The sequence below is a fragment of the Poecile atricapillus genome, chromosome 12 (genome assembly GCF_030490865.1).
Source record: "Poecile atricapillus isolate bPoeAtr1 chromosome 12, bPoeAtr1.hap1, whole genome shotgun sequence".
Classification (NCBI taxonomy): domain Eukaryota; kingdom Metazoa; phylum Chordata; class Aves; order Passeriformes; family Paridae; genus Poecile; species Poecile atricapillus.
The window spans coordinates 8,756,410-8,780,854 of record NC_081260.1 but is presented as its reverse complement, the minus strand read 5'-3'; the positions used below and the strand labels follow the sequence as shown (position 1 = coordinate 8,780,854).

At 43.8% G+C, this 24,445-nt stretch overlaps 1 protein-coding gene across 12 annotated transcripts; it reads right to left on the bottom strand.

Annotated features, from left to right (window-relative positions):
- Nucleotides 1–305: 305 nt before the first annotated feature.
- Nucleotides 306–24,172, bottom strand: LOC131583613 (synaptotagmin-like protein 2). Of its 12 annotated transcripts, none has more exons than XM_058847910.1 (17): nucleotides 24,034–24,160; nucleotides 21,903–21,936; nucleotides 21,661–21,812; nucleotides 17,589–17,682; nucleotides 16,448–16,526; nucleotides 16,162–16,255; nucleotides 14,580–15,548; nucleotides 13,124–13,222; nucleotides 11,161–11,252; nucleotides 10,603–10,704; nucleotides 8,560–8,729; nucleotides 8,306–8,408; nucleotides 7,492–7,653; nucleotides 6,755–6,833; nucleotides 6,107–6,206; nucleotides 5,658–5,863; nucleotides 306–4,602 (listed from the first exon to the last, which is right to left on the bottom strand). In XM_058847910.1, the coding sequence occupies exons 1-17, from the start codon at nucleotides 24,047–24,049 to the stop codon at nucleotides 4,457–4,459; spliced, it is 2,697 nt and encodes an 898-aa protein (XP_058703893.1). In that variant the 5' UTR covers nucleotides 24,050–24,160; the 3' UTR covers nucleotides 306–4,456. The 12 variants fall into 12 exon arrangements, with proteins under 12 accessions (XP_058703893.1, XP_058703900.1, XP_058703894.1 ...); XM_058847917.1 differs by having other exon boundaries at nucleotides 21,903–21,990; nucleotides 22,483–24,146; XM_058847911.1 differs by having other exon boundaries at nucleotides 21,661–22,927; nucleotides 24,034–24,172.
- Between the last annotated feature and the right edge of the window lie 273 nt (nucleotides 24,173–24,445).

Genomic DNA, 24,445 nt, shown 5'->3' with positions numbered 1-24,445 from the left:
GGGCTCTCCAGTGGTGGTTGGTCAGTGGATCTTGTGCAGCAGTGATGCTGTTGGGAGCTCCAGGAACATGTACCTTACACATCTGTGCCCTGACTTTGCATGGGCCTTCACAATCGGCTTCCCAATTTCTGCTGACACCATCTGTGACAGCACTCAGAAGCATCCCCTCTAACACCTGAGGGGTGCAAAGTAAGCAGGTGGAAAAGAAAAAGGATTGAGTAATGAAAAATCTTCAAGTACAAACCAGACAACTAAAACAAATAATCAAACCTGGTGCTGAATACACTCATGCTTAATTATCAGGATCAGAAATGCATTTATTCAGCTTTTGATACACCAGTCTATTTGATACATTTTTGACTTAACAAGCCTGCAAAAATGCAGCATTTTTTAATTTCAACACATCACGTTATTACGAGGGTTTATTTAGCCAGCATTTTTTTTTCTCCAAATCTCTACAGTACTTCAATTTTTTCCCTGTCTTGGTGAAGGATAAAGCTAGGCAAATATTTAGTAATGGGTAATTAATTCAGCCACTTCTTTCCATCTCTGCTGAAACACTCATCATATTGAATCAAGATTCAATAATTCTTTCTTTCTATTCTTTAGTTAGCTTCTAAACTATTTTCAACAGTTTCTGACACCTTTAATATGAATAATTTTGAATGGCCCTAGGCCACACATTATATTTGCCTGATGAAGCAGAAATGTTTTCTAGAATTTTGCTTTTTCTCTTTTTTTTAATCCTGAAAGATTTCCAAGAAAAAGTTATATAAATCAGACATAACCTGGAAGAAAGTACATTGACTCGCAAATGCAGAAGCCTCATGGAAAACAGCTGCCAGCTCTAGTGTAGGTGATGAAGTTTGTGTTTGATATTAAAAGGATGATGCCTGAGGGTTCCAGGCTGTCAGCCAGCATTCTCTAGGCCCAGTCAGTCCCTGGGGTCACTCCTGTGTCCAGCAAGAGCCCAGGGGTCACAGTCAGCTCCCACTGCAGCACTGGCACTGGTACCTTTGTGTGCAGGGAAATGAGAGACACAAACCACATTCACTGGCAGCACAAAGTCTCACCTTTTCACGTAGCTTTGCTTGACCCATTCTACAAAGAACTAGTAAATACAGTCATTAAACTTTCCATCTGTTTTTTCTTTTTTTTTTCACCAGTTACAACCCCACTCTTGTTGCCATCAGCACATACTCACAGGCCAGAGTCTCTGTTAGGTTCAGCATTCACAGATAACAAATGTCAGCATCATAAACTACATGCAAACAGGCCATTAACCTTATACCCACGAGATACTCTGCTTCTGCACAGGACACTGGCAAGAAATGTATCTTAAATCATTTCATGATAAAGTGCGTTCTGTACAGTAAGTGAAACACAGAGCATAGCAAATTTTACTGCCTCAGAATCAGCTGTGTGACAAAAATGTGTGAGGTTTGGCAGAGTAATCTTTTACTTTGATAAACTATTAAATGCCAAAGAAAGCTCCTTAAGTTAATCAGGGCTTAATTTAAATAAACAAGCCAGCAAAAGATTAACAAAAAATCCTCAATGGAATCTGAATACAAAAATAGTCTCACAAAGTCTCATGCCAAGTTCATAAAAGTAACTCTGCTGGGATGACTGGCCCACTGACCCCCTTTTTCTCCCCTTACTGGCACCACCAATGAAAAAGATGTTAATTTTTTTGAAACACCAACACAACCATTTCCAGCTCCATTGATGCAAACAGCACTTTTGGCAACATTACCATGCACTAATGGTGCATGAGGAGGAAGAGGTGGGTAAATTCTGCTTTCATGATGGAGAGAAACCAGCTGAACCCACCAGGAAGGGACCTGGACCTGAGACAGAGCCCCTGGCATTACCAAACACTTTCCCAGCCATAGCAGAAAGTCTGCCTGCAGTAATATCCTTATCCCTGTGGACAGGGAAGCACCCAGGAGGAAAGCAGCAGTTCCATGGGTAACTTCACTGCAACAAGGCACCACCCACACCTGCGACCAGGGCTCCTCGCAGTAGGTAAGCTATACATACGTATAAATATTCACATGTTCAGCACCTAATGTAAAGATAATATTTTTTAAAACTCTCAAGTTAGGCCCATTAGTGTTATTTTATCCCACAAAGGTAGTAAATGACCAAATCCTGGTAAATAAAACATGTCAGGTTGGACCCCTGACGAAGTATTTTCGGGCTGACATTACAGATGTATCAGCTCCTTCATCAGACAGTCATTGCTTAATTCCGTTGCTCTGTGGACTCTGTGGACACTAAGCATCTCTTAGTGCTTTTATTACCGTGTTCAGTGCATTTCCAAGTACTGTCTTTTTCCAACTGCAAAACCACTTTAATTCTTTATTTTTTCCCATGAAAGCTGTTTCCATTTAAAGAAAAAGTCTTGTTACATGTTAAAGGAAAGTGTACATTTTTCCATTAATTTATTTACAACCATCTTTGCTATGCTGAAAATTCACAGTAGGCTTGAGTTAAATAAAATCAATCCACTGAAGAAGAATATCAAAATAATCAGAGAGCCAAAATATAAAGTCAGATAGTTATAAAAATTATTTCTTCATGACATTTCCCTTGCCCTTTGGCAAAAATGCTTCATTTTGACACAACAAAATTTAACACCTCTTTTGCTTGCTTTTTTGTTATTTAGAACATGATGAAAATAGGTAGAAGATAACCAAGTGATTACTAAAGAAAAACATGCTATTTAATCACAATATGTACATCCAAAATAGAAATTACAAAGCTGCAATTCAAAATGTATTCACAACACCACTCCACTATGGTCAATGTGTCAGATGCAAAGGTTTTTTGCAAGCTACTGGCAAAAGGGAAATTCCAGCTGCAGACACTCACTACCAAGCATCAGGTGAAAGGAAGACTGGAGGGCCAGCAGGGGAAGCAGAGGCAGGAGACCCTCAAGAAACTAGCTCTGCACTCCCTTCACATTCACTCATTTCCTACTTACCTCTCCCACCAGGTCCCAGGATCTCCTGCTACTCCACATCTCCTCCTCCTGTCACATCTAGTGTGGTTTTGACCTTTCATCCCTGACCCCTGATGCCAGGCTAACATGAGACTGTCTCCTATCTCATTAGTTCATATTGAAATGTTTTGCAGACAAGGCATTGCAAAAGTGTGATTAGTCCCATTAGCAGTGTAACCATATTCTACATTTGGGCAAACATTTTAGTTTATATTGTATTCAAACTCTCCTTTCACAAACAAGCTTGCCTGAGGTCACTGAGGAAGCCTGTGGGAAAGCCAGGAAAACAGCCCCTGCTTGCAAAGTTCCACTATCTCTAAGAGCATCCCTGCAGTCTTTCATATTAAAGCAGAAAGAAATGAATATATCAAATGCCTCATTGTCACCTGTTGCATCGCGTGTTGCAACAGTATCATGTCCAGAGAGGTGTAGCCACCGATGGGTCTCCATTTAGTTAAACTCAGGAATCCATTTATTAGGGCGTCACCAACATAGGAATTAACCCAGCATAATCCAGAGATGGAGAACCCTGAGCAGAGGCAAGGTGGTGGTTTAATGGGGTCGAGCCAGGGTGGGGTTTAGGGTCTGGGTCTAACAGGGACACAGCAAGGGAGAAGCCCCAGGGACACAAACCAACAGGGGTACAATAGGAGGGGTTAATGCAGCAGAATACAACGAATCACGACACGAGAAGGGCAGAACACCTCGGGCTGGCACCCCACGAGGGATTTTGTGGTGGAACAACTTTTCCTGGGTTTATTGGGCACATCCCCCAAGGCAGAGGGGTGGAACCCACTCTTCTTGGGACTTAAAGCAACACCTCTCACTTTAACATTGCCTAAAATAAAATCCCCGCCTCTTTGGGCAGGGGCACTCCACAGTCATCCTCCTCAGATTTCTTCATTTTCTGCTGCAATTAGTCCTCTCTTCCTTTAGATGCACCTTGGAATTCAATTTTCCTCACATTAAAGAGGATGACAAATGCAAAGCTCCCATTCTGAAACTGTGCTGGTGACTTGGAGCAATTGTACACCAAGTACAAAGTGACCCCTTGCAAGGAGTATGAATAATACCATGCTACTGCTTCAGTATAACTACATCTCTGTACAGAAGAAAAATGGCACATGAAACAGCAAAAGAAAAAGTATTCATATCTCCTTTTCCTTCTGCCAATGTTCCCAGAGCTTAATGGAATACTGAATACATAAATGATTAAACAAAAAGGCAAATTAAGTTTTTTCTTGGTCAAAATCATGTTTGAAAAATCAGCATCAGTTTGGCATCTTCCATGTTCTCCGTGAGTGGATTATACTTAACATCTCTAAGGTGATGCCCATTCATTGCCTTATTACCCTGATGCAGCCCTCTGGATGGTCTCTCTCTCCCTGCTGCAGGAAGTTTCCTAATTCTAATGAACACACTGGGCATTTCTATGGCACCAACAATGGCTTATTTCAGTTTTTTCCTCCCTGCCAGTGAGCGCAATGGCAGCAATCCTTCGATCCATTCATTGGCAGCCAACATCATCTCCTGCCAAAAGGCCACCTCCTCCTGTGTGGAGTCCATCCAGTCCACAGAGATGCCATAGCTCAAACCTGAAAAGAATGAGAAAACTTAGGGAGCTACACAAAGAGTTCCCACTCCATGCAAAAATACTCAATGGGTTGTAACTGCTGCAGGCAATGTCTTAACATAAAAACTGCTGACTCCCCCTCAGCAAGCTGCACCCTGAGCACCTCCTGTTATCCTGAAAATGCCCATTCTACACCAGAGTTCAGAATGAAGTCACTGCAAAAGCCATAAAATGCAAGAACCCTAAACATAACCTGCCAAGGAAAGCAATATTGGGCTCAAGCCCTTCCTGCATCTTTTTGAATGGTAAAGAAGGTCTTAAAGGTCTGGTCTTCCCCTTAAAAGATTTTCTTGTGGACAACGTGGAGTATTCATCAAAATTCTCTTGTTTAATTTCTATAGGAATCAAATATACCATATCAGAAATTCAATTCAACCAAATCTTTTAGGTGCCAATTACTTGTCAATGAGAGAGAAGTCTAAAGTTAGATAACAGCTAATCTTGGGTTTGGTATCTCCCTTTGGAGAGTTCACAACCAACCTGGTGACATTAGAGGTGGGAAACAGAGAACACACAGGCAAATCCAATTGCTACAGTACACCTGCAAGGCAGACATTCCAGCTACCATGAGCCTTGTCACCCAAGGAACACTTATCCTTGATTGCAACATTGTGAAACCTCTCAGAGGGCACTTCAAGGCTGGATAGTCACCAGGTGGTGCTGTCCCTTGTGACATTCCAGTCCATCCCTGAGCACTCTTGCCTGGGAGGAGCACCAATGTAATGTTGGTTTGTCATACAGACCACTTTTCTGTAACAGCAGGAAAACTCTCTGAGGCACCCAAGGAAATTCTTGAGTTTTGCCAGACCTCAGATCTGATGTTGGCAGAAAATGTGGGAACAGAGGGTTGTTACCATGGTACCAGGGCCCTCTCCATCCAAGACATAGTGCAGGTACCAGTTACTGAAACACCCCATCCTGGTTCCTTTCCAATAGGAAAATACTCTGTAACTTCACACTTTACCTTGTGGCTCAGCACTATGGCAACAGTATTGAATTATAAAGGAAAATACTCACCAGTCCCAAGGCCCAGCCTGATTCCCCCAAGGAAATGGTTGGTAAGCTTTTCATGATCCCACACAGTGAGTTCAACACAGGCATCCTTCAGATCCTCCGTATGAAAGCCATCATACACAATGGTGTGATTGAAAACAGGGTTTGTGTCTCTCTTTATGATTCGGGTCTTTTGGTAGCTCTTCTTACTGGTGTCTGGAAGCACATAGCTTTGAGAGGAGAAAACACACAGCATGAAGCATTGAACATTGACCAAGAGCTTTATCACAGCAAGGATTTTCCTAGTTTGGCCACAGGTAAATAACAAGGGCAATTCTCTCCTACAATTCACCCAGTGCAACACAAAGACTTTCCAGTAGGGAGGCACAGCTTGGTGAGCCTGAGAACAAAGCAGGAATCACAGACCTTCATGGGGGCACACAGCAGGAGCAGCACTGTGCTTATGCACTCACCACTTCACAAAGGAGTCCACTCCTGACGGACGCAACTGCAGCAGGTCCTTGACGTCTTTGACCCAAATGTGAACTTCACCAGAGGGAGGATTCTTGGGCCCTGCCATTTATGAGAAAAGCTGTCATGCCAATCAAGGAGCCATAGCTCCCAGACAGGTCTTCTTTCCAGGGACTCATGGAACCCACATGGTTCCTGTGTGCTCACTGCCCCTCCCTGGGGATCTCAGCACTGCAGCCAGCTCCATCACTCCTGCAGCTGCAGAGGCTCCTGACACCACCTGCCAATGCTGCATCATACAGGAAAAGAGAAGGAACTGCTGAGCCAAAATAACCTTGTGCCTGCCCCACAGTAACATGGATTCTGTGCTGCTCCTACCATATCACAGCACCCTACAGTGCCCACATGCTCTTAACAACTGATGAGTTGGAGGTTGTTGAGCCCTTCCTCTCTCCCCAACATTTTCCCATAAAATCCAGATGTGGAAATCAGATGTAGGTGGCAGGCAGTGCTGTCAAACACTGCCTTTGAGCTGATCTCTAAGATCTTGCTCAAATGAGATTCCTCTTTAAGCAGCTCCTAAGCAGATGAGGCATTGCAAGCTGTGTTTGCACTTGGGCAGTAGCCCTTAATGCATGAACCACACTTACCTAGGCTTCCAGGGGGGACATACTTAATAGATAAACTCATCACTCCTCGATGATCCACACCATTAACAACAGAAAGGCTCTGAAACAGAAAGATTTATGACTGACTAAATGGAGGATTTTGGAAACACAGCAAGGCAAACAGCTTTTGACTTCAGTGGGGGAGCACAAACGGACAAACTCTGATTCCATGGCTGGAGCAGCCCATTCTTAGAGCAGATCGTTTCTCTGTGGGTTTGTTCTCAAACTCAGTCTCTCAAAGGCAAAAGCCTGAGGATTCAGAATACAAGGCTGCCCTTGGTTCTGAAAGACAAATGTCTTCTATTTGCTTAAAAGGGAGCTCATATCAGACCTGTGAATCCAGAAGCATGCAGAAAGCTGTACAGGCTTTACAAACAGTCACACCCGAATATTTACTTCTCAAGGCACTTCACCTAGTACTCTGCTGTTTTTAAGAGATGGTCTTCATGTGAGGGGAGAGAATGACATAGTTGCTGTGATTAGTGTCAGGTTGCATTTATGAAAGTGTCCTTACAGATCAGTCACCAAAACAGACCTGAGAAGGCAATTGTTTTGAACACTGAACTGTATTAAGGTGTCCAGGGGTTGGTCCCTGGTACAGTTGAGGTTGTCCTGCTCCACCATACCCAAAGACCTCAGAGGAGTCAGGAAGGACTTCTTCCACCCTTAAGTCTTCAGGGCAGGGCTAGAAAGCAAGACTGCAGCTGAGACACACTTACCCGAGGCTTCAGCAGGTACCAGTTGAGTTTCCTGTTGCTCCAGTCCCAGCTGGCCAAGTCTATTTCAATCTCTCCCAAAAAACTGTTACGTCCCAATGGATCATTGTGCCAAACAGAGAGATTTAATTTTTGTATCAGCAATACCATTTTCTCTATTTTGTACTAGAGGAAGAAAGAGACGACAGATTGTTCAAATTTTTCTTCTGTTTCTTTTACAAACAGAGATAAACTACTCAAAAGCTTGTATAAGCTCCAAGACACTCAAGCCCACCTCACACATGCACTATTCATGGACTGGTTCCTGTCTGAACATCTCTTTTCTGTGTCCTGTAGCAACACTACTACCCTGACAAAGCTTATCTGCTGAGCACAGGGAAACCTGGAATTCCATTCATCACAAGGGAAAACCAATATTCTTTCAAGAATTATTAACACAGGCCTGTTAATAGCAACTTATTGTTATATAATCCTCTATGCTTTGATAAGTATGACCACATAATGCAGATCCTTCTTACCAGTCCTGTGCCTTGTGGCTGCATGCCAGGGAAGGGGAGGACAAACAGCCCTTGCTCTGACTGCAAGCCCCTATTGAATCCAAAGATCTGTGTGATTTTTGCAGAGAAATCTTGGGTGCCACACAGATCAGTGCAAAGGAACCTTTAACATCCCAGGCCTCTCAAATCCCAGGGAAGAACAGTGCAGTGCTGGCAGGAGGCAAGCAAAGAATCTGGCCAAGTAGGCAGGATCTTTCCAGACCTGCCTGATAGAGGTGCCTACTACAACAGAGGTTTTCAGAGTGTGTATTTGTTCTTACCCGTAACACCTCATTGTAAATGGGGTTCACTGTCCTCTTCTTCACTGATGTTTTCCTCTTACCCATCCTAGCTTTGTCTGGGAGCAGGTAGGTTTTAACATACCTAGAAAACAAATTGGATATTGCCCCACATTGCCAAGCTCTCTAGTAAGCTGGCAGGAAGGAAGGAACCATTAAATTTAAAGAAAATAAAAATCCTCCAGAACACAGAATTCAGCAATGTAGAAGTCACAAGGCATTAAAACATCACTCACGGGTCTGATCTGCCTTTTTTCTCATCTACTACAGCCAAGTCCTTGCACTGGGACACATGGACCTGGAACTCCCGGTTCTTCTCGTCATAGTCTAGAGCAAATTCCACGGTTCCTTGGGCATCCACACTCCCAAAATCGCCGCTGTAGACACTGAGTACACTGCCACTCACCTGCCAGGGGGAAGAGCAAGGCCAGCACCACTGAAACAGGCACAGTCTGACTTGATTCTGGACAAAGATGATAGTCTTTCTGACTTGATTTGTGACAAAGACAATAGTCTGAGAAATGCATTCCCAGAGAAAAAATCTGGTGCTTCTGTCCTTGTGCAGTGTGGTGTTCTTGGCACAGAGATGGTTCACAGCTGTGGCTGTTCTCAAGCAAGCCAGGGCTGGGGAATCCAAATAAGGGTCTCAAAAGGATGTGATATCCTAGACCAGAACTTAGAAGCACTGAATGCTCAAGAAATACAGAAGTTTTTTTACTCCTAAATCCCAAAACTTTGGGAAATATACTCAGATATTCCTGGGGGGACCACACATGTCTCTTCCCTATGCTTACAGAACAAATAACTTATATCCTGACCCAATCTCATCACTAACAAAGAAAGATATTGAGAGAACTTGAACCATATTATAAGAACTTGTTACTTCAGGTAGATATAGTCACACAATTGTGAATCTATTTATAAAACAGACTATAAATGCAGGAAGAACTATTCCTATCTTGTTGCTTACTCACAAGGAGCAGCACAAAATAAATACAACCCTGTTCTGAAGAGCCTCTGCCCCACCAGAGACAGCCTGTGCAAAGGCACAGGAACATGAGGTTTCTCCAGATAAAAATCTGGAGCTAGGCACCCAAGAGTTATTTGCTTTCCCAGAACAAACTGCATTTTTCCCAGACAACTTGGGCTTCTTTTTTCAAGTCTTTGTCTTTCATGGGTAAAAAGTCATAAAGCACAAGCAAAGCTTAGCTACAGAAAGGTGAGGGAATTTTCTCTTGCACCAATCATTCAGGATTCCTGACAGGACATCATAAAAGCTAATACTGTTTACAAAGCAAATCATTAACCCTCTCGGCACTTTTCTGTGGTACTGTCATGAACATCTACCAAAAAGCCTTCCTAGTAATTAACCCAATTCTTCTCTGTCTTCTCTGTCTTTTCCTACTTATTTTGGTTCTAAATTTCATTATAACCTCCAAAAAGGTGCTAAACATCTCCTGTCAGTCTTTGGAGCTGCATTTACCACCCCATCAGGATATTCACCCTAGCAGAGAATCCTGAATGAGATTTTCAAGAACACCTGCATGACCTGGACTAATTTGCAGGTCCCAGATGATTTGATTAGATTAGATTAGATTAGATTAGATTAAACTCATGTGACCCAAAGATTTTAACATATTTATCATTCATGACCTCTCCCTACCAGCTTTGCTTCACATATATTCTGTAAATCTCAAATATACTCCTTGGAGAAATCCGTAACAGTAACACAGCAAATTCAAGCACTTTTAAGCAGCTCCTCCCCAAATACTGTCTCTAAGGAATCTTTAAAACACTCAACACATTCAGCTTTTTTCAGCTTTCCTCAGAAGCTGAAGCTCTAAAGCATGTTTTTGCTGTCCAACTCTGAGTTCCCTCTTATCTGCTGATAAAGGATGAGCTTGCAGAGGGCACCCAATCTGCAGTCCTGAACCACAAACATGTCCCTTAATAGCTGTGTGCCTCATTTTCTCACCCAGAAACCCCATCCCCCACCTTCTGCACTGCCAGGATTCAGAGCATCTACACCTGGGAGTGGGGGTTGTCACTTAAGGGGAATTTGACCATTGATTACTCAATGGGTCTCTATTTTGAGGTGGTATCTGGATTCACTCCTTTAACCTGAGCAAGTAATTAATCACCCCTGTTCCTTTAATAATGTACCCTGCAGAAACCAACAGGATATTCTGAAGGCCACATCATCAACACCAGCCTAAATACAGCATCACTGCATCTGACTGAGGAGCCCTGTCCAGGAGCCGCCAGCATGCAGTACCTACCGAGGAGACAGAAGCCATGTCGGATGAGTGGCTGCCAATGCTGGGTGTCTTTTTGTGCCTGTTAAACTGGAAGCTGATTTCTGAAGCCGTGTCTGATTCAGTCTGCTCAGAAAATAAGAAGCATCTTTAACCTCTGCCGAATGAGCAGAGTTACGAACGAGTTTGCAACACTAGAGACAAAAAGGAATTGCTCAGCAGTGTCCCATTAAGCAGAGATCACGTTAGAAGAGCAGAGGAGAGTGCAGGGAGCCTCCCCAGGGCATCCCCTCCAACCAGCACTGAACATCATCATTAACTGCCTCCAAACATGGCTGCATGCCCTGCCTGGGCTCTGGAAAAGGGCACAGAACAGCGTGGTTTGACACACAGGGCAACATTCTCCAGGATGGAATAGCTGCTCTGGGTTATTGGGGGCTTTCTTCTTAAGGCATTTCTCACTTATTCATGACATAACCAAGGCATTCTCTAAAGCAAGTACTTTTGGTCTCCAGGAGAAACATTCTCATGACACCAACTGCCATTCAGGGAATGCTCAGGCCATTTCTGGCATCAACCCACCTCAGACAACAGGAGAGGAGAGGATCTGCTCAGTTCTTTGACTCTTTCAGGTTCAAGAAATTGATGTGGTATCAAATAAGGTTTATTGTATGCTGTAGGTACAAAAAAAAGGGCATCAAGATAGCTTGTCAGAATCAGGAAATTGTAAGTCACACTTTTGTTAAAGGGCACAAGAAAGGAGGAAAAGCTTGAGGAAGGAACTGGAGTACTACCTACTTGCCCTGTCTGTGTCACCTGTCATTGAAGCTGATCCTTTCCAAGACAAAAACTGCTAATTAACATCCTAGAGCTATTTTCTGTATGCTTTCATTCACTGTGTGAGAGTGCGGAACTCCCTCTAGTGGCTCATCTAATTCCCTTATCAGCACAAGGACGTGGCTGTTGCCTGCTTTGTGTAGACTGAACTTACACTAAAACCACAGAAATCTGCTTCCTTGACAAAAAACGCAATCATGTTCACATTTTTATCTCATAGCACACTGCCCTGTAGAAAAGAGCACTAAAATATTTATATCCACAATTTCACCATTGCATACAGCTCTTAAATACTCTGCTAGACACAGAGGTGGATAATAGTTAGATTATCTAAAAGAAAAAAGTTAGAAAGTTTCCTATCAATAGAAAGATGGTTACTGGACTGCTTAAATGTCTAACTAAAACTTATTTTTTGTATCTTTATCTTCTCCCAATAACTCTTTTGAAGATGTCTTTCTCCATCTCAGAAGAATTTGTTTTGAAAAGGTATATGTAAATGAACATGCATGTTCATATACACACTTGTTTAGCTTTTTAGGCATGATGATGTATTCTTTGGTGCTTAAAATGCCCAAGAGACTCTTGATTTACCATTCATTTGATATTTACTATTTTTATTTCCGACCTTGAATAAATAGTTGTATCTAGCCCTCTCCACAGACTATTTGCTATACTGGAAACATGAAACTAACTCTTGTTACAGGAGGGTTTCCAAAGGTGAGGTCTGGGACTCTAGATAAGGGGAAGCTGAGATCTTGGTTGTCTTGGTGGAGACCACATCCCTGAAGAGCCATATGGGGCCTGGAGCTTTGAGCCAACACACCCTGTGACATGTCGGGCACCGAAATATGGGGTAGTGCCTAGCATGAGGTGCCAGCTGGGGTGGGCACAGCCACAGGGCTATGCAGTGTGACCTGCCAGCAAGCTGCCTCCCTCCCATAACCAGTGTTGGATTTAAATTGGCTCAAAGCCTCCAACTGGCTTTACCATTACCTTTCCTTGGGCATCGCCTTCCCATGCTTCTCATTTCAGACCTGGCAGCCTTGGCCTCACCACTTTCCTTTTAGGCAAGCTCTTAGCTGTCTTTTTGGGCTTGCCAGGTTTTACACTCTGGGATTATCATTGGCTTTCTTGGGCACAGAGACTGCTGCTGCCTTCCCCCAGGCATTTTCCATGGCTTCAGTTTTCTTGCGCTTCTTCAGGTAGGCTGCTGCTTCCTTTGTTGCCTTCTCCTCCTCTTCTCTGCGGAGCTTCTCTTTCTCAGGGATAGACTATCACCATAAAACATGTCCCAGCTGGCAGCTGGGGTCATCAATCCAGCCATGGGCTCTGCTCTGGGTGAGGGGAGAGGCCTCATGAGCAAGAATCTGTGGCACGACTCACACACTGACATCAGGTCTGACACCTCGGATCAATCCACAGGCTGCCAGCAGACCCCACAGCCCTTGTGCAGGAACAGGAGAGATGAGCACAAGCTTCTTGCCAAGCCTTTGAAGCCCTTGTGTTTTTGCTGAAGTAACAAACCATCAATCTAGCTGTAATTTCCTGGCTCTGAATTTAATTTTAGGCAGTATAAACTCTCTAATTTGATGATGAAACAATGTCATTTTCCTAGCCTGGTACATGCACAGAAGCATGGTGATGAAAAACTAGCATAATATATTACCTTCAGCAAGTGTAAACCAAAAAGAAGAAAGATGTTACTCACTCTCTGTGGTTGTGTAAATGTTCACCATGCTCTTTGCAAGATTAATGCTATTTGCTCGGGCCAGTGCCTGAGCAGCACGAGAATGATCCCAGTCTTCCTCTGGAATACACAAAAAGCCAACATGGTAAATAAATATACAAATGGGCAGTGGACCAACAAGCCCTTGTGTGTATGTGCCTCCCTTGGTCACTATCTAGAACACATTGCAGTTACATTGCACAGGGCTGCTTCCCAGTCATTCGGGTGCTCTGATGTCTCCCCTGAGAAAACCTCTTCACACTGTGTCAGGAAATGTAAATACCAGATTAACCCGGTCCCCAAGACAGACCAACTCTTGTGAAGGGCTTCCAGTAAAACTGAACCATCTGCTAATATCATCCTGAAATGAATGAATTCATAAAGGAAAAAGCCCTGAGAAATACTAGTGTGATCTACTGTATAAATGGTTGGACTTAATGATCTTAGATGTCTTTCACAACCCAAAATATTCCATAAAGAAAATATTTGCAATGACCTGAAATGCAACTCTGGATTTTCATAGGAATGTTATATGAGGTAGGAAATAAACCAAGAAATTACACAATTAAAAAATAAAAAACAGATGAGTCTGTGGAAAATCCTCTCAAACAGGTCTTACCTAAGTACATGAGGACAGAACATTTAGAAAAAGAAGGTAAGATGCTCTCTCTTCATAGGTCCTTGCTTGGAAGAGAGCAGAGCTGTGGGTAATCAGAGCCCAAATGTAAAGTGAGCTGCAAATAACAATAACGTTTTCTCATAGTAATAGTCACTACAAGAGCCCATCAAGCACAGAGGAAGAGGCTACTAAAATGGTGATGTTATTGGCACCATCCTGGTTGAAAACATGGCATCAGAACGCAGAAACATCAGACTCCTTGTCTACTTTGCTTAAAGTTTAATATCAAAGTGCATTCCAAAAAGACACAGAATGTCATTTAGGCACTGACAGCCAGTGGCTCTATCAAGGTACTCTAAGATCCAGTGTATTTATTGAGCACTTTGCTTCACATTTTATTTCTACTATTTCTTTTAGACTTATCTTTACTACCACAAAGAATTCCTCCAGTCCCACATTTGAAGAAAATACAATCTTGCCAGTGAGTGAAATAAAGTGAGCTCCTGTGATGTGTTGTAGGTAGTGCAGGACTGTCCCAAGGTAAGGTGCTTGCAGGTAAGGCACAGGGGCTGGGAGTGGGGAGGAAAGCAAGGGAACATGGCACTGTCCCCTTCTATACTCGCACTAGGCTACACAAGATTTGTTTCTAGAGCTGTTTGTGGAACACGTTCTACACAAGCTAACTCCATACAAATTGCAATATAGAAGAAATGGACAGATGAAGAAAATGTGCAAAATGTAGAAGGGTTAGGGAAGAAAACAGGCTTAGGGATGGCTCTCTATTTGGATTTCACAGGATACAGTCACAGCCCTCAGTACCTGAGTAAACAGCTGAGTCTGTTCCCTGAACAGCTTCTCTCTCTCCAGATGGTTCACCCAAATCAGATCTTTCCTCTTTCTCATCATCGCTTCCACCATCTGTGAGCACAGGCTCAATCAGTATCTGCACCTTGCTAGCCAGAGACTTCACTGTGGGCTTGTGCACTTCTGCCACAACCAGCTCCTCCGCAGCCGTCCCTGGCTCCAGTGTGCTCCCAGACACATCCTTGGTAGGTGACTCCAGTTGGGTGGAAGGTGCTCGCACAGGCAGTCTGGATTTCTTGGAGCAGTGCTGCACCATCTTCTCTTCCTCTGGCATCAGCAGGTTCCCATTGCTTTCACTCAGAAAGCTGTTTCTTTTAACCAGGCCGCCTTTGCTCTTGGCATTAGTGGATCTGGGAGTGATGGAAACTGAGCCCTTCCTTGCAGAAGTGGCATAGCTTGGCCCCTCCTCACTAGAAGACAACGTTATTGTCCTTTTGTAGGGGGCCCTTGTTTTGATGAAGGCGCCATAATTTTCATCAGCATCCTGGCCTTTCCCAGACTGCACAGAGAGGGAGTGGCACAGCTTGAACTCCCAACTGTCTGCCTCTGCCCAGACTGGCTCTGCTGCCATGCTCCCCACTGCCACCGAGTCTGCTCCCTTCTCCCAAAAATTCTTCAAGTTCTTGAAGTGTTCACGGTCAAGGCCGATATCCTCCTCTCTGTTACTCATCGACGAGATCATGTAGTTCATGCCTTGCTTACCAGCCCAGCTGTTTTCCCCTTCTGCGGGCAGAGGTCTGGGGAAGGTTCTGCTTGGTTTCTTTTTAACTGGTATTTTGCTGGGAGCATAAATTTCTTTGGGTGGAGTTTTTTGCCCCTCTGTAGTGCCAGTGGCCCCATCAACAGCTTCTCCTCCAGCTGCAGTACTGGGCTGAGGCACAGCATCCTCTGAAAGCTTGGCAAGTAATGGAGATCCTCCATAACCTACAACAACAACAAATGCTCAGAGCCTGTCCAATCACATACAATCCCCCCAGATTGGGCTGCAATTTCTCAGTGAGCAAATGGGGAAATTTTCAGAAATCATCAATATATTCCTAGTTATTTTCCATATTCAGACTCTAGAAAGCTCCCTTCCATCTGAAGAAAGTCCTGAAAACCCCAGTCCTTCTCCCTGCAACAGGGCACAGAAAAAAACACTGAGCACAACTGTTGCTGGAAGTTGTGGATTTGTTTGCAGGTTCCCTTTCAATCTGACAGCTTCCCTATTAGCTATTTGCTATGTTCCAAAACTACACTATACAGTCAATGCCAGAAAGACAGGGTAAGTCCTCTTTTGGATTCAAGAGCTGAGAGCCAAGCACTCAGTTTAATATGTACTGAGAGCCCAGAGAAGTTTCAGTCATCAGATTGCTTTCTGCCTTGGTCCCTGCTGCCCTGGCTGTACTTCACAAAGTGTTGGCAGCCCATTCTTATATGCCAAGGTACTCTTTGTTATTTATTTATTTATACACACACTGAAAAGCATCTTGTCTCCTGGTGTTTGATGTTGAGTAAAAAAAAAAAACACCAATAGCTCACTGAACAAAAAACTTACCTTTTCTAGACAAATGAAAGCTGTTTGTTGCAGTCACAAATGGACTTGTTACAGTGTCACTCTCTGAGGAAAAAACATCATGGATGCTGGATCTCTGAACAGAAAAAAAAAAATCTATCAGTGTATATACAGTCTATACACAGTGTATACTGTAAGGACTGGAAAAAATGTATTTTATTTGAGCAGAGACACCAGGGCAGGCAGCCTGTGGAGTCTCTGTCAGTAGGTGACTGTGTGAAGCTCCAAGGAGTAACACAACAAAGTGCAGAGGCTGTGCTTGTACTACCTTGTATGATGCAGATAACTGGACAGGAAGTCCTGGCAAAATTTTCTGCTCTGTGGTGTCAAGAGTAGGTGTGCTGGATCTGTGGGAGAGGAGAAATGCCTGAACAAGGAGGTCTGTGGTAATGATGTGCCTGTTTGGGTACTCAGGCAGTCTTCAACATCACCTCAGCTCTGCTCAGATGCAGAACTTGCTCAGTAAAAACAATGTGTGTCAACTACTAGGTTTATTCAGACTTTCCCCTTCTGGGAAGTGTCAGAAGAGCCCAAGGGCCAGGCAGAAAGGAGAGACATTCCTATGCTATGGCCCAGGAAGGAACAGGACACACCTTGCTTAAAACTGAATGAGGAAAACAAAGCTAGATCTTCAGGATTTAACCAACCCCCCCAAAAGAACCATTGGGTGTTGTGCCAGCAAAGCAGGAGCACCTAGGGCCTGTTGCCTCTGGATCCTTCATTAAACAACACCCACTAATCAGCTGCAAGAGGCTTCCAATTGTTGTCAAGGCCCATATTTAATATTTAACTGGAGCAACTGCCACCTGTGGAAAATGGTTCCTCATTCTGCTGACAAAAAAAGGCAAACGAGATGGGAAAAAAAATATATGAATATGTGAATATTTTAATTGCTTTTTCATAGTCCATGGATATTGAGCAAGGTCACTGATTTGCTCATTGGAGTGCTTAGAATAGATGTTTCTGCTCAGTCAGCACAATGTGAAATCCTACCAAGCCTTGATGGAGTGCTGAGCGCTGGACACAGAGGTTGGCACCAACAGGAAATGAGCAGTTTCCTCAATTCATTTTGTTAGTGTTGCTCCATAGTAAAAATTAAACAAATAAAACCAAAATTACCTTGAAAAACTAACCAGCATATCCTGACATTAGAGACAGCTTCCATTTTACTCATCCCTTATCAAATCATGCAGGAAAATACCTTTGTGGGATAAGCACATTAGCACTTGATTATTAGGGGTGGATTGATATTCTGACAATTCCTGGAAGGACTTAAAAAATATCCTATAGAATTTATTATTTATACAGTCTCAGAAACTCAGTTAGAGACCAGGGTTCAATTGGTAGCATTCAATTTTCATTATAAATAAGAGCAGCAGCCTGAGCATTGCCACACACACAAGGGTTACCTTCCCTCTCCTGCATCAAGAACATCCTCAGGAAACACAGGACTTGGGGCAGCTTTGCTTTCCAGACCCATCTGGATGTGCTTGCTGGCCTCATCTGTAATACAACAGAGACAACTGAGAAATGACATTTCATTAAACTTGTAATGTTTGGTGTGTTTTGTTTTGGGTAAGAAAATGCTTTGCCCAATGAAAAAGAGTCCCACCAGCACAACCCCTAGGGGTTTAAGAGCAGAGGGGTTCTGCCTGCTCTCCCCAAGGATGGGGAGCCCCCAGGGCATTAAAGGCACTCCCAGACCCCACAGGTCCAAGAGGCCAAAGGTACCCAATGCCTAACTTGTGCCAGGAGCTGTCGCATCACCAGAAACCTCCACAGGACACTGCCACTGACTGTCAATAAAGTTAATCCATTCCAGGATTTAAATTCAGCCATTTCCTGTTTTGACTCAAGTCATCTGATCTTGGCAAACAAAGGAGGAGGCCAATTCAGTTAATGAGACAATGTTATTTTTACTGGCACAAGGCCCAGCTGTGTCCTCTAAGTTCCCAAAGACCCCCAATTAAAAACAATAAAGGACAGTAACTTTTACAGCAGACAGCAGGGTATAATGCTGCATTAGATATTTTGTTAGCAACTGGGTTTTCTTGCTACTGTAAAATCAAAAGGATTAAACTCTCAAACAGTGAATAAAAAGTAAGCTTAGTCTGGTCAACAAGATCTGCACGTATTTATTCATGCAGCTAGGTCTATTTAAAAGAGAAAATCTACCTGTTACAAGAACTGCCAAACCATTTAAGGATATATTTAGTTAAACAATACAAGAGAAAAAGAAGTTCAGAGGATTCAGAAGTAATATAAAATAGTACAACCTTGCTTGTTATCTGGTTGGAAAACCACATGAGGCCAAAGAGCAGGCCAGTCCTATGATGAGAAGACTCAAGACTCAACACTGCCTGTATGGTGCCATCCAGCATTAGCACAGTCAGCCTGCAAGTCACAGAAATATCCCAAGATTCATTCCCCCTTGTCTGTGCATTCCTATGGAGAAAAATACTGCATTCCCAATCTTCCTGCCCAGCCAGCACCTGGCCCTGAGGTGCAGGGACACAGCAGCCACTGCTCAGAACTGTCTGCATTATGGCAGCACGTCTGGCACACATGGGAGGTGGCAGCTGGGAGGCCCCGTGGTTTCCACAGCAGTGGGAAGTCAGGGAGTTGCTCCTGCTGAAAAACAAGAGTCTGGCTGTGTAGGAACAAGCCAGTTTTAGAGCGCATTTTTCTGAGAGAGAGACTGTTTTGCCCATGCCAACACTGATGTGCACAAAGCATCACTGAACACTGTTTTAGGAGAGAACCCAAGGCATGGTTGGTGGCATGTGCAGGCTATGGCACGTGCGGGCACAGGAAGACACACTGAGATTTATTTATACAGTGAGCCACATCCTCCTCTTCTGCCTCAGACCTGGGAGAGGGAGGTGCCAGAAGGTAGCTGTGCTGGAAGTAAAGGAACCAAACAGCTCCCAAGCTTTCCCCTTTGCCTGTCATGGTTGAAAAGACCTTGAGAACCAAAGACTGCATTCATTTCTCATCTCACTTGCGAAGGCACTGTTGTACTTGCTCTTCACTGACACTTCACCCTAGAAGAGCTCTTCATTGCTGGCTGGCAGAGGCAAAAGCAAGCCTTCACATCAAAATCTGTGTCCTGAAAAATGGCTCAGCCAGTGACACAGGTGTGCCTGGCTCCTATCACCACAAATAGTTCAGTACATTATAATCAAGACAAGCAAGATATGACTTTGCTAACTTTAGGATGAGACAATATAAGAAGCAAATTCCAACACAAATTAGGAGTGGCCTGACCAGTTTAACTTGCCCATACATGTATTTTTATACATGTGTATAAAATTGACAGGCACTCCTGCTCTAACACTTTTACTCATTTCCTACCACTGTAAAACAAAGATTCTTAGTGGGATATTCATAACTAACTGTGCATCAGGTCTCACTTGCCACAGCAAGTAGATAAAATGGTCTCTCCTCGTAGGTGATTTTTAGCCCTCAATATTGCACTTAAGAACAAGAAGAAGTTATCAAATTCATCTGTGCTGTTCTGCAGGCTGCAGTTTAAATATAGGGTATTTATCTGTTTTATAAATTTGTATTACTGTCAATGACTAGTGTTTTCTACTACAATCCATACCAACCATGAAAACCCTTAGGGATCCCCACAACCCTCCCTTCTGAAGGCTAAAACCCTCCTTCAGAAAAGATCACTGGGAATTTTCCTTTGCAAGTACAAATTTCCACCCCTCCTCAGCCCACTTACCTTGCAAAAGGAGTGCCAACAATTATCTCAGCAGGGCTTTCCCATGCAGAAATTTTCTCATTTCACTTCCTAACACAGACTTAAGTCTAAAGACTTAAATAAGGAGTTATGAACACAGGTTTGACTAATGAACATACACCCCTTCATCACCTTGAAAGCAAGCAGAGGTGAGTGACTGATCTTTCCAGAGGAAGGAAAAAAGGCAAGCAAAGGAACTTAACTCATTTAAGGTGAATATATTAGATGCAGAATCTTGATGCACAACCAGTGATGTAAAATGGTAGTGGAAAAAGTAAGAGGAAAGAATAAAGTCACATGTTATATCTGTGCTTTATAAAAATAAGTCTGAGAACACATATAGAGGGAAAGGGGGAAAAAAAAAGTTGGAAAATGAATAAAGGCTGAATCTAGACATAACTATTATAGTAATTTAATAACATATGCTTCCTCCTTCTTAAAACAGCATTAGTCAAGTAATGCATGTGCAATGATTATCTTGCTGCATTAGTAATGATATTATTTTATATGATGACCTGAGACATCATCTGATAGGTGCACATCAGCCCTAAAAGTTAAATCTAAAACCAACAGTACTTCAAGCAGTAATGCTTTCCTGAAGTGGGCAGAGAACTAAGAGTACAAGGCAAAGGTCAGACAATCCTATTCACTGCAGGCTGGTAGCTGGGCTGCAGCTGACAGAGCATTTGCCTGACCTAGGCCCTGGCAGAGAGGCTGCTGAAGCTCTGCCCCTTCATGTCAAGAGGGTGCAAGCACAAATGCACATCCTTAAAAAGAAGAACATGCTCTGCAGAAAAGCCAGGCACCTCTGCTAAGATGGAAAATGTTTTATATGTTTTAGCATTCTGGAGGTATAATAAAATAATAAATTTAATGACATCATGAATCCATAATACCAAGGATAAAAGCAACTGCATATGAAATATGATGGGCTAGTTCTGCATTAGAGGCTCAAATTAATCTATGCTAAGTTATGAGAGCTGTCAGGGGTAGGTAAAGAGCAAAAAGAAAATGAGGCTCTCAGTCAGCATTTAGCTTTCAGAATGTGTCTAAGTAACGTGGAGCAAGGAAGGGTACCCTAAATCCATGCAATTCCTGCTACAGACACATCCTGGCTAAGGAGGCTCACCAAACAAAGGAGTGATCTATATTGCCGCTCCTCCCAGCAGGAATGGGAAGCTGGGCCCAGGAATGATGGCTGAATTGAACTGCTGGAGATAATATTTGAGTGCTGGACAGATGCCTTTCTGCCAGGGGCAGTAGCCTTTACTGCAAAAGAAAAGACCCAGACTATGGGGACCTTATGTTAGAGATAGTGGCACGCTTTGCTTAGAGCTGTGTGTCAGGGCCAAGGCTTCCCCAGGGCAGCAACAGCTGGTAACTTGCCCAGCCATGGCTGAGGATCTGTGACTGCCCACTCTGACAAATCATCCAGGAAGTTGTGTGACACTGGGCTACAGGGGTGGCTGGCCTGTCCTCATGTTGAGGACTGGATGTGAATCATCCTCAGTTCTGCTTTGCACCGATGTTCAGCACAAAGCTCCAGCTCCAGGCTAGCTACATTTGGACTCTAAGCACAGTCCTGCTTGTTTAACACAGATGAGAATCCCATTTTCACAACACAGGGACTGGTTCTTAACAGACTCCCAGTACAGGGAAACTCCATCCTGAACCAATTTTTTTTCTGGTCCATCAATTTGTTTTCTTAAGATGTACACTAACATACTTACTTTCTAGTTTGCCCTTTTTCCTTCTAATTGATGCCCAAAGTAGATCAGGCCCCTCCAAGTCTTCTTGAAACCGTTTTGCCTTCACTTCTGAAAACCATTCACCTGTCACAAACTTCTTCTTCTTTTCATCCTTGATGGAGCCTTGTATCCGCCTGAAAGTCAGTGCAAGCATTACACACCAAAAAGATCTTCAAATTTTCAACTTCCCCTGAGCTACCTTTGTAATATGTTTATTAGCTCACCTGTCTGACACTACAAGGATCCAGAGATTATTCTCTGCAATCACAAGAGCCAAACCAGCATTAAAACAGCAGCTGATTTATTCTTTATCTGAAATGGGAACAGCACCTCTTAAACACAGGCTTTCATCTCTTCCAAATTTCACAAATCCAAATCATTCACCTGACAAGATTTGTCCACCTGCTTGTCTGCCCTAAGGGTTAAGAAAGGGGTGGAGCTGTTTATCTGTCTTGCACTTCTCCATTTTATTTGCCTATTAATCTTTTTATGAGCAGCAAAACCTTTTGGATCAAATTTGCTGCAAACCACGGAAATAAATAATGGTATTTAGGGAAGCAACCAGTCCCTTCAGCATTCTCCCTGCACACCGCTCCTTTCCCTACTCCCCCTGCCATGCCTACTTTGGCATTCACATGGTTAGCTCTCCTTCCTAAGCATGGCTTCTCCTACTGTACCTTGCTTGGGCACACCCAGGTCTGGTTTTTGGCACCTAAACCAGTCAGGGCTCTGTTGCCAGCCTGTACGCTAACCCTCCTCACCATGGCTTGCTGAATTAGCTGCCTTTCAGCTGGCACAACTCACCTCAGTTCAGGGTCCCTGTGAAACCTGAGAGGCCAGAGGAAGCTGCCACTTCAGCCCAGTTGTCAGCAGGAAAAGGGGAAAACCTCTCAGATAACCCTGGAACCTTGAGGGGTCACATTTGGCTGCCTAAAGGCCAGGAGGGAGCACGGAAAATTGGATTCAAACCCCTGCAGGCCATGCTGGGGATCCAACAGAGGTTCCCATCTAGACCAGGGCTGCACTGCCTCCATGAGGGTCTCGAGGTGCTGGGCCAGAGGAAGTAGATATTTTAATCACCCTGACAGCAGATCAAGGAAATGCCATTGACTTTATTTTGCCCAGCAGGCAGGTTGTGTTGAAACCAAACATGTCTTACTGACCATGTCTTACAGCCAAACTGACAGCAAGGAGCTCTGGGCAGGATCTAATTCACCTCACTCCCAAATCAAAGCCTCCTGTGCAACAGCTGTCAAAGAGAAGTCAAATAAAACCAAAATAATCCAAGCACTCTTTTTACCAAATCTCCACTTCAGAGGAGAAATTCACTCCATTTCAGAAACAAACAAGCAAAACTCAAAAGAAATAAAAAACAAACCTTTTTGAAATTGTTTCAATTCAGAGGAGAGGTAAGAGCATGCAGACACATACACCCCAAGTCCAGGCTTCTGGCTTCCCCAGCTCCCACCTCCAAGCAGAGGCCATGGCACACAGGTTCCCAGGAGCGTGCAGCAAAGCTTCCTACTCCCCCTTCAAGCCTTGAGCATCCTTTCTATACAGGGCTTACTGGTTTTTTTGGGCTCAGCAGCAAATCGAAGACTCACATCCTTAGTTGGAGTAAACTGGAACAGTGCCATCCACACTCACTGAGTTACTAATTTCTTGCCATGGGGAATTTGGTGCCAGCTCCTTGAGCCTGGAGCATACTGTCATGTATGCCCAGTTGGTCTAATGGCTGGCATTTAAAAAGCAACAACAGCAACAAGCAATCCTGATCAACCAGACCTGTGCTCCAGGATGGCCAGTGGCAGAGGAGCTGAGCAAGAATCCCTGGCTCTGGAACAGCTACCTGCAAACCTCTGGCAGATCATGTAGCCTCTAATCACTTCCCTGTATATGATAGATGGTGCACACACACCCACCTCAAAAAGCAATGGGGCAATATAAAACAGAGAAGGGGATGTAAAATCTCATTTTAAAACACAATATGGCCTTTCTGTGCTACTGAGTGAGTAAAACAAGATAGCAGCTACTCCCCTGCTCAGACCTCTGCCACCAAGAAATCAGCACCTTCCTCCACAGAACAGGAAAGGGGTGATTTTCCTTGGCATCTCTGAGGGCTGATGATTAACTCAAAAGGAGAGTCCACTCCCGCAAGGAGAGGATAGCAGCAACAGAAGGATGGCTGAGAAAGACAAGGTACAATGAAAAGATCTATCAAGATCTGAGCAAAAGGGACAGTACTGCTGCAACTTGCACCTCTCCTTGTTCACACACACACGCTCTCCTCTCTCAAAGAAGTGAAAAAATCTTCCCCAAGGGAAGCTCACGTCCTGCTATCACAAGCTCTCTCACCTGATGCGATCTCCATCCTTCTTCTTCAGCTCTGCATCTCTCTGCAGAACCTTCATCAGCTTTTCATACTCCTCTTCGGTCAGGAAGCTCAAGTCCAACATCTTCCCTACAATCTTCTTCAGTTCTTCAGGTGGCTCAAGCAAAGACAGAGCAGGCACTAATCCAGCTGAGGCTGCCTGAGTGCCATGGGCAGCCCCTCGCAGCCACCCTGGTGCTGAGCAAGCTGCTGCTGGAGAGAAAGGATTCACCACAGCATGGCTTGGGTGAAACTTGCCCTAGCACCTGGACTTGCACTTCCCGGCTCTTGGCTGGCACATCTCTCTGCACTGTCCACCTTCCCCTGCCAGGAAAATTCTCTCAGCAAAATTAGGCTCCTTTGTTTTCCTTCTTCAGTTGCAGTGATCCAGATGCC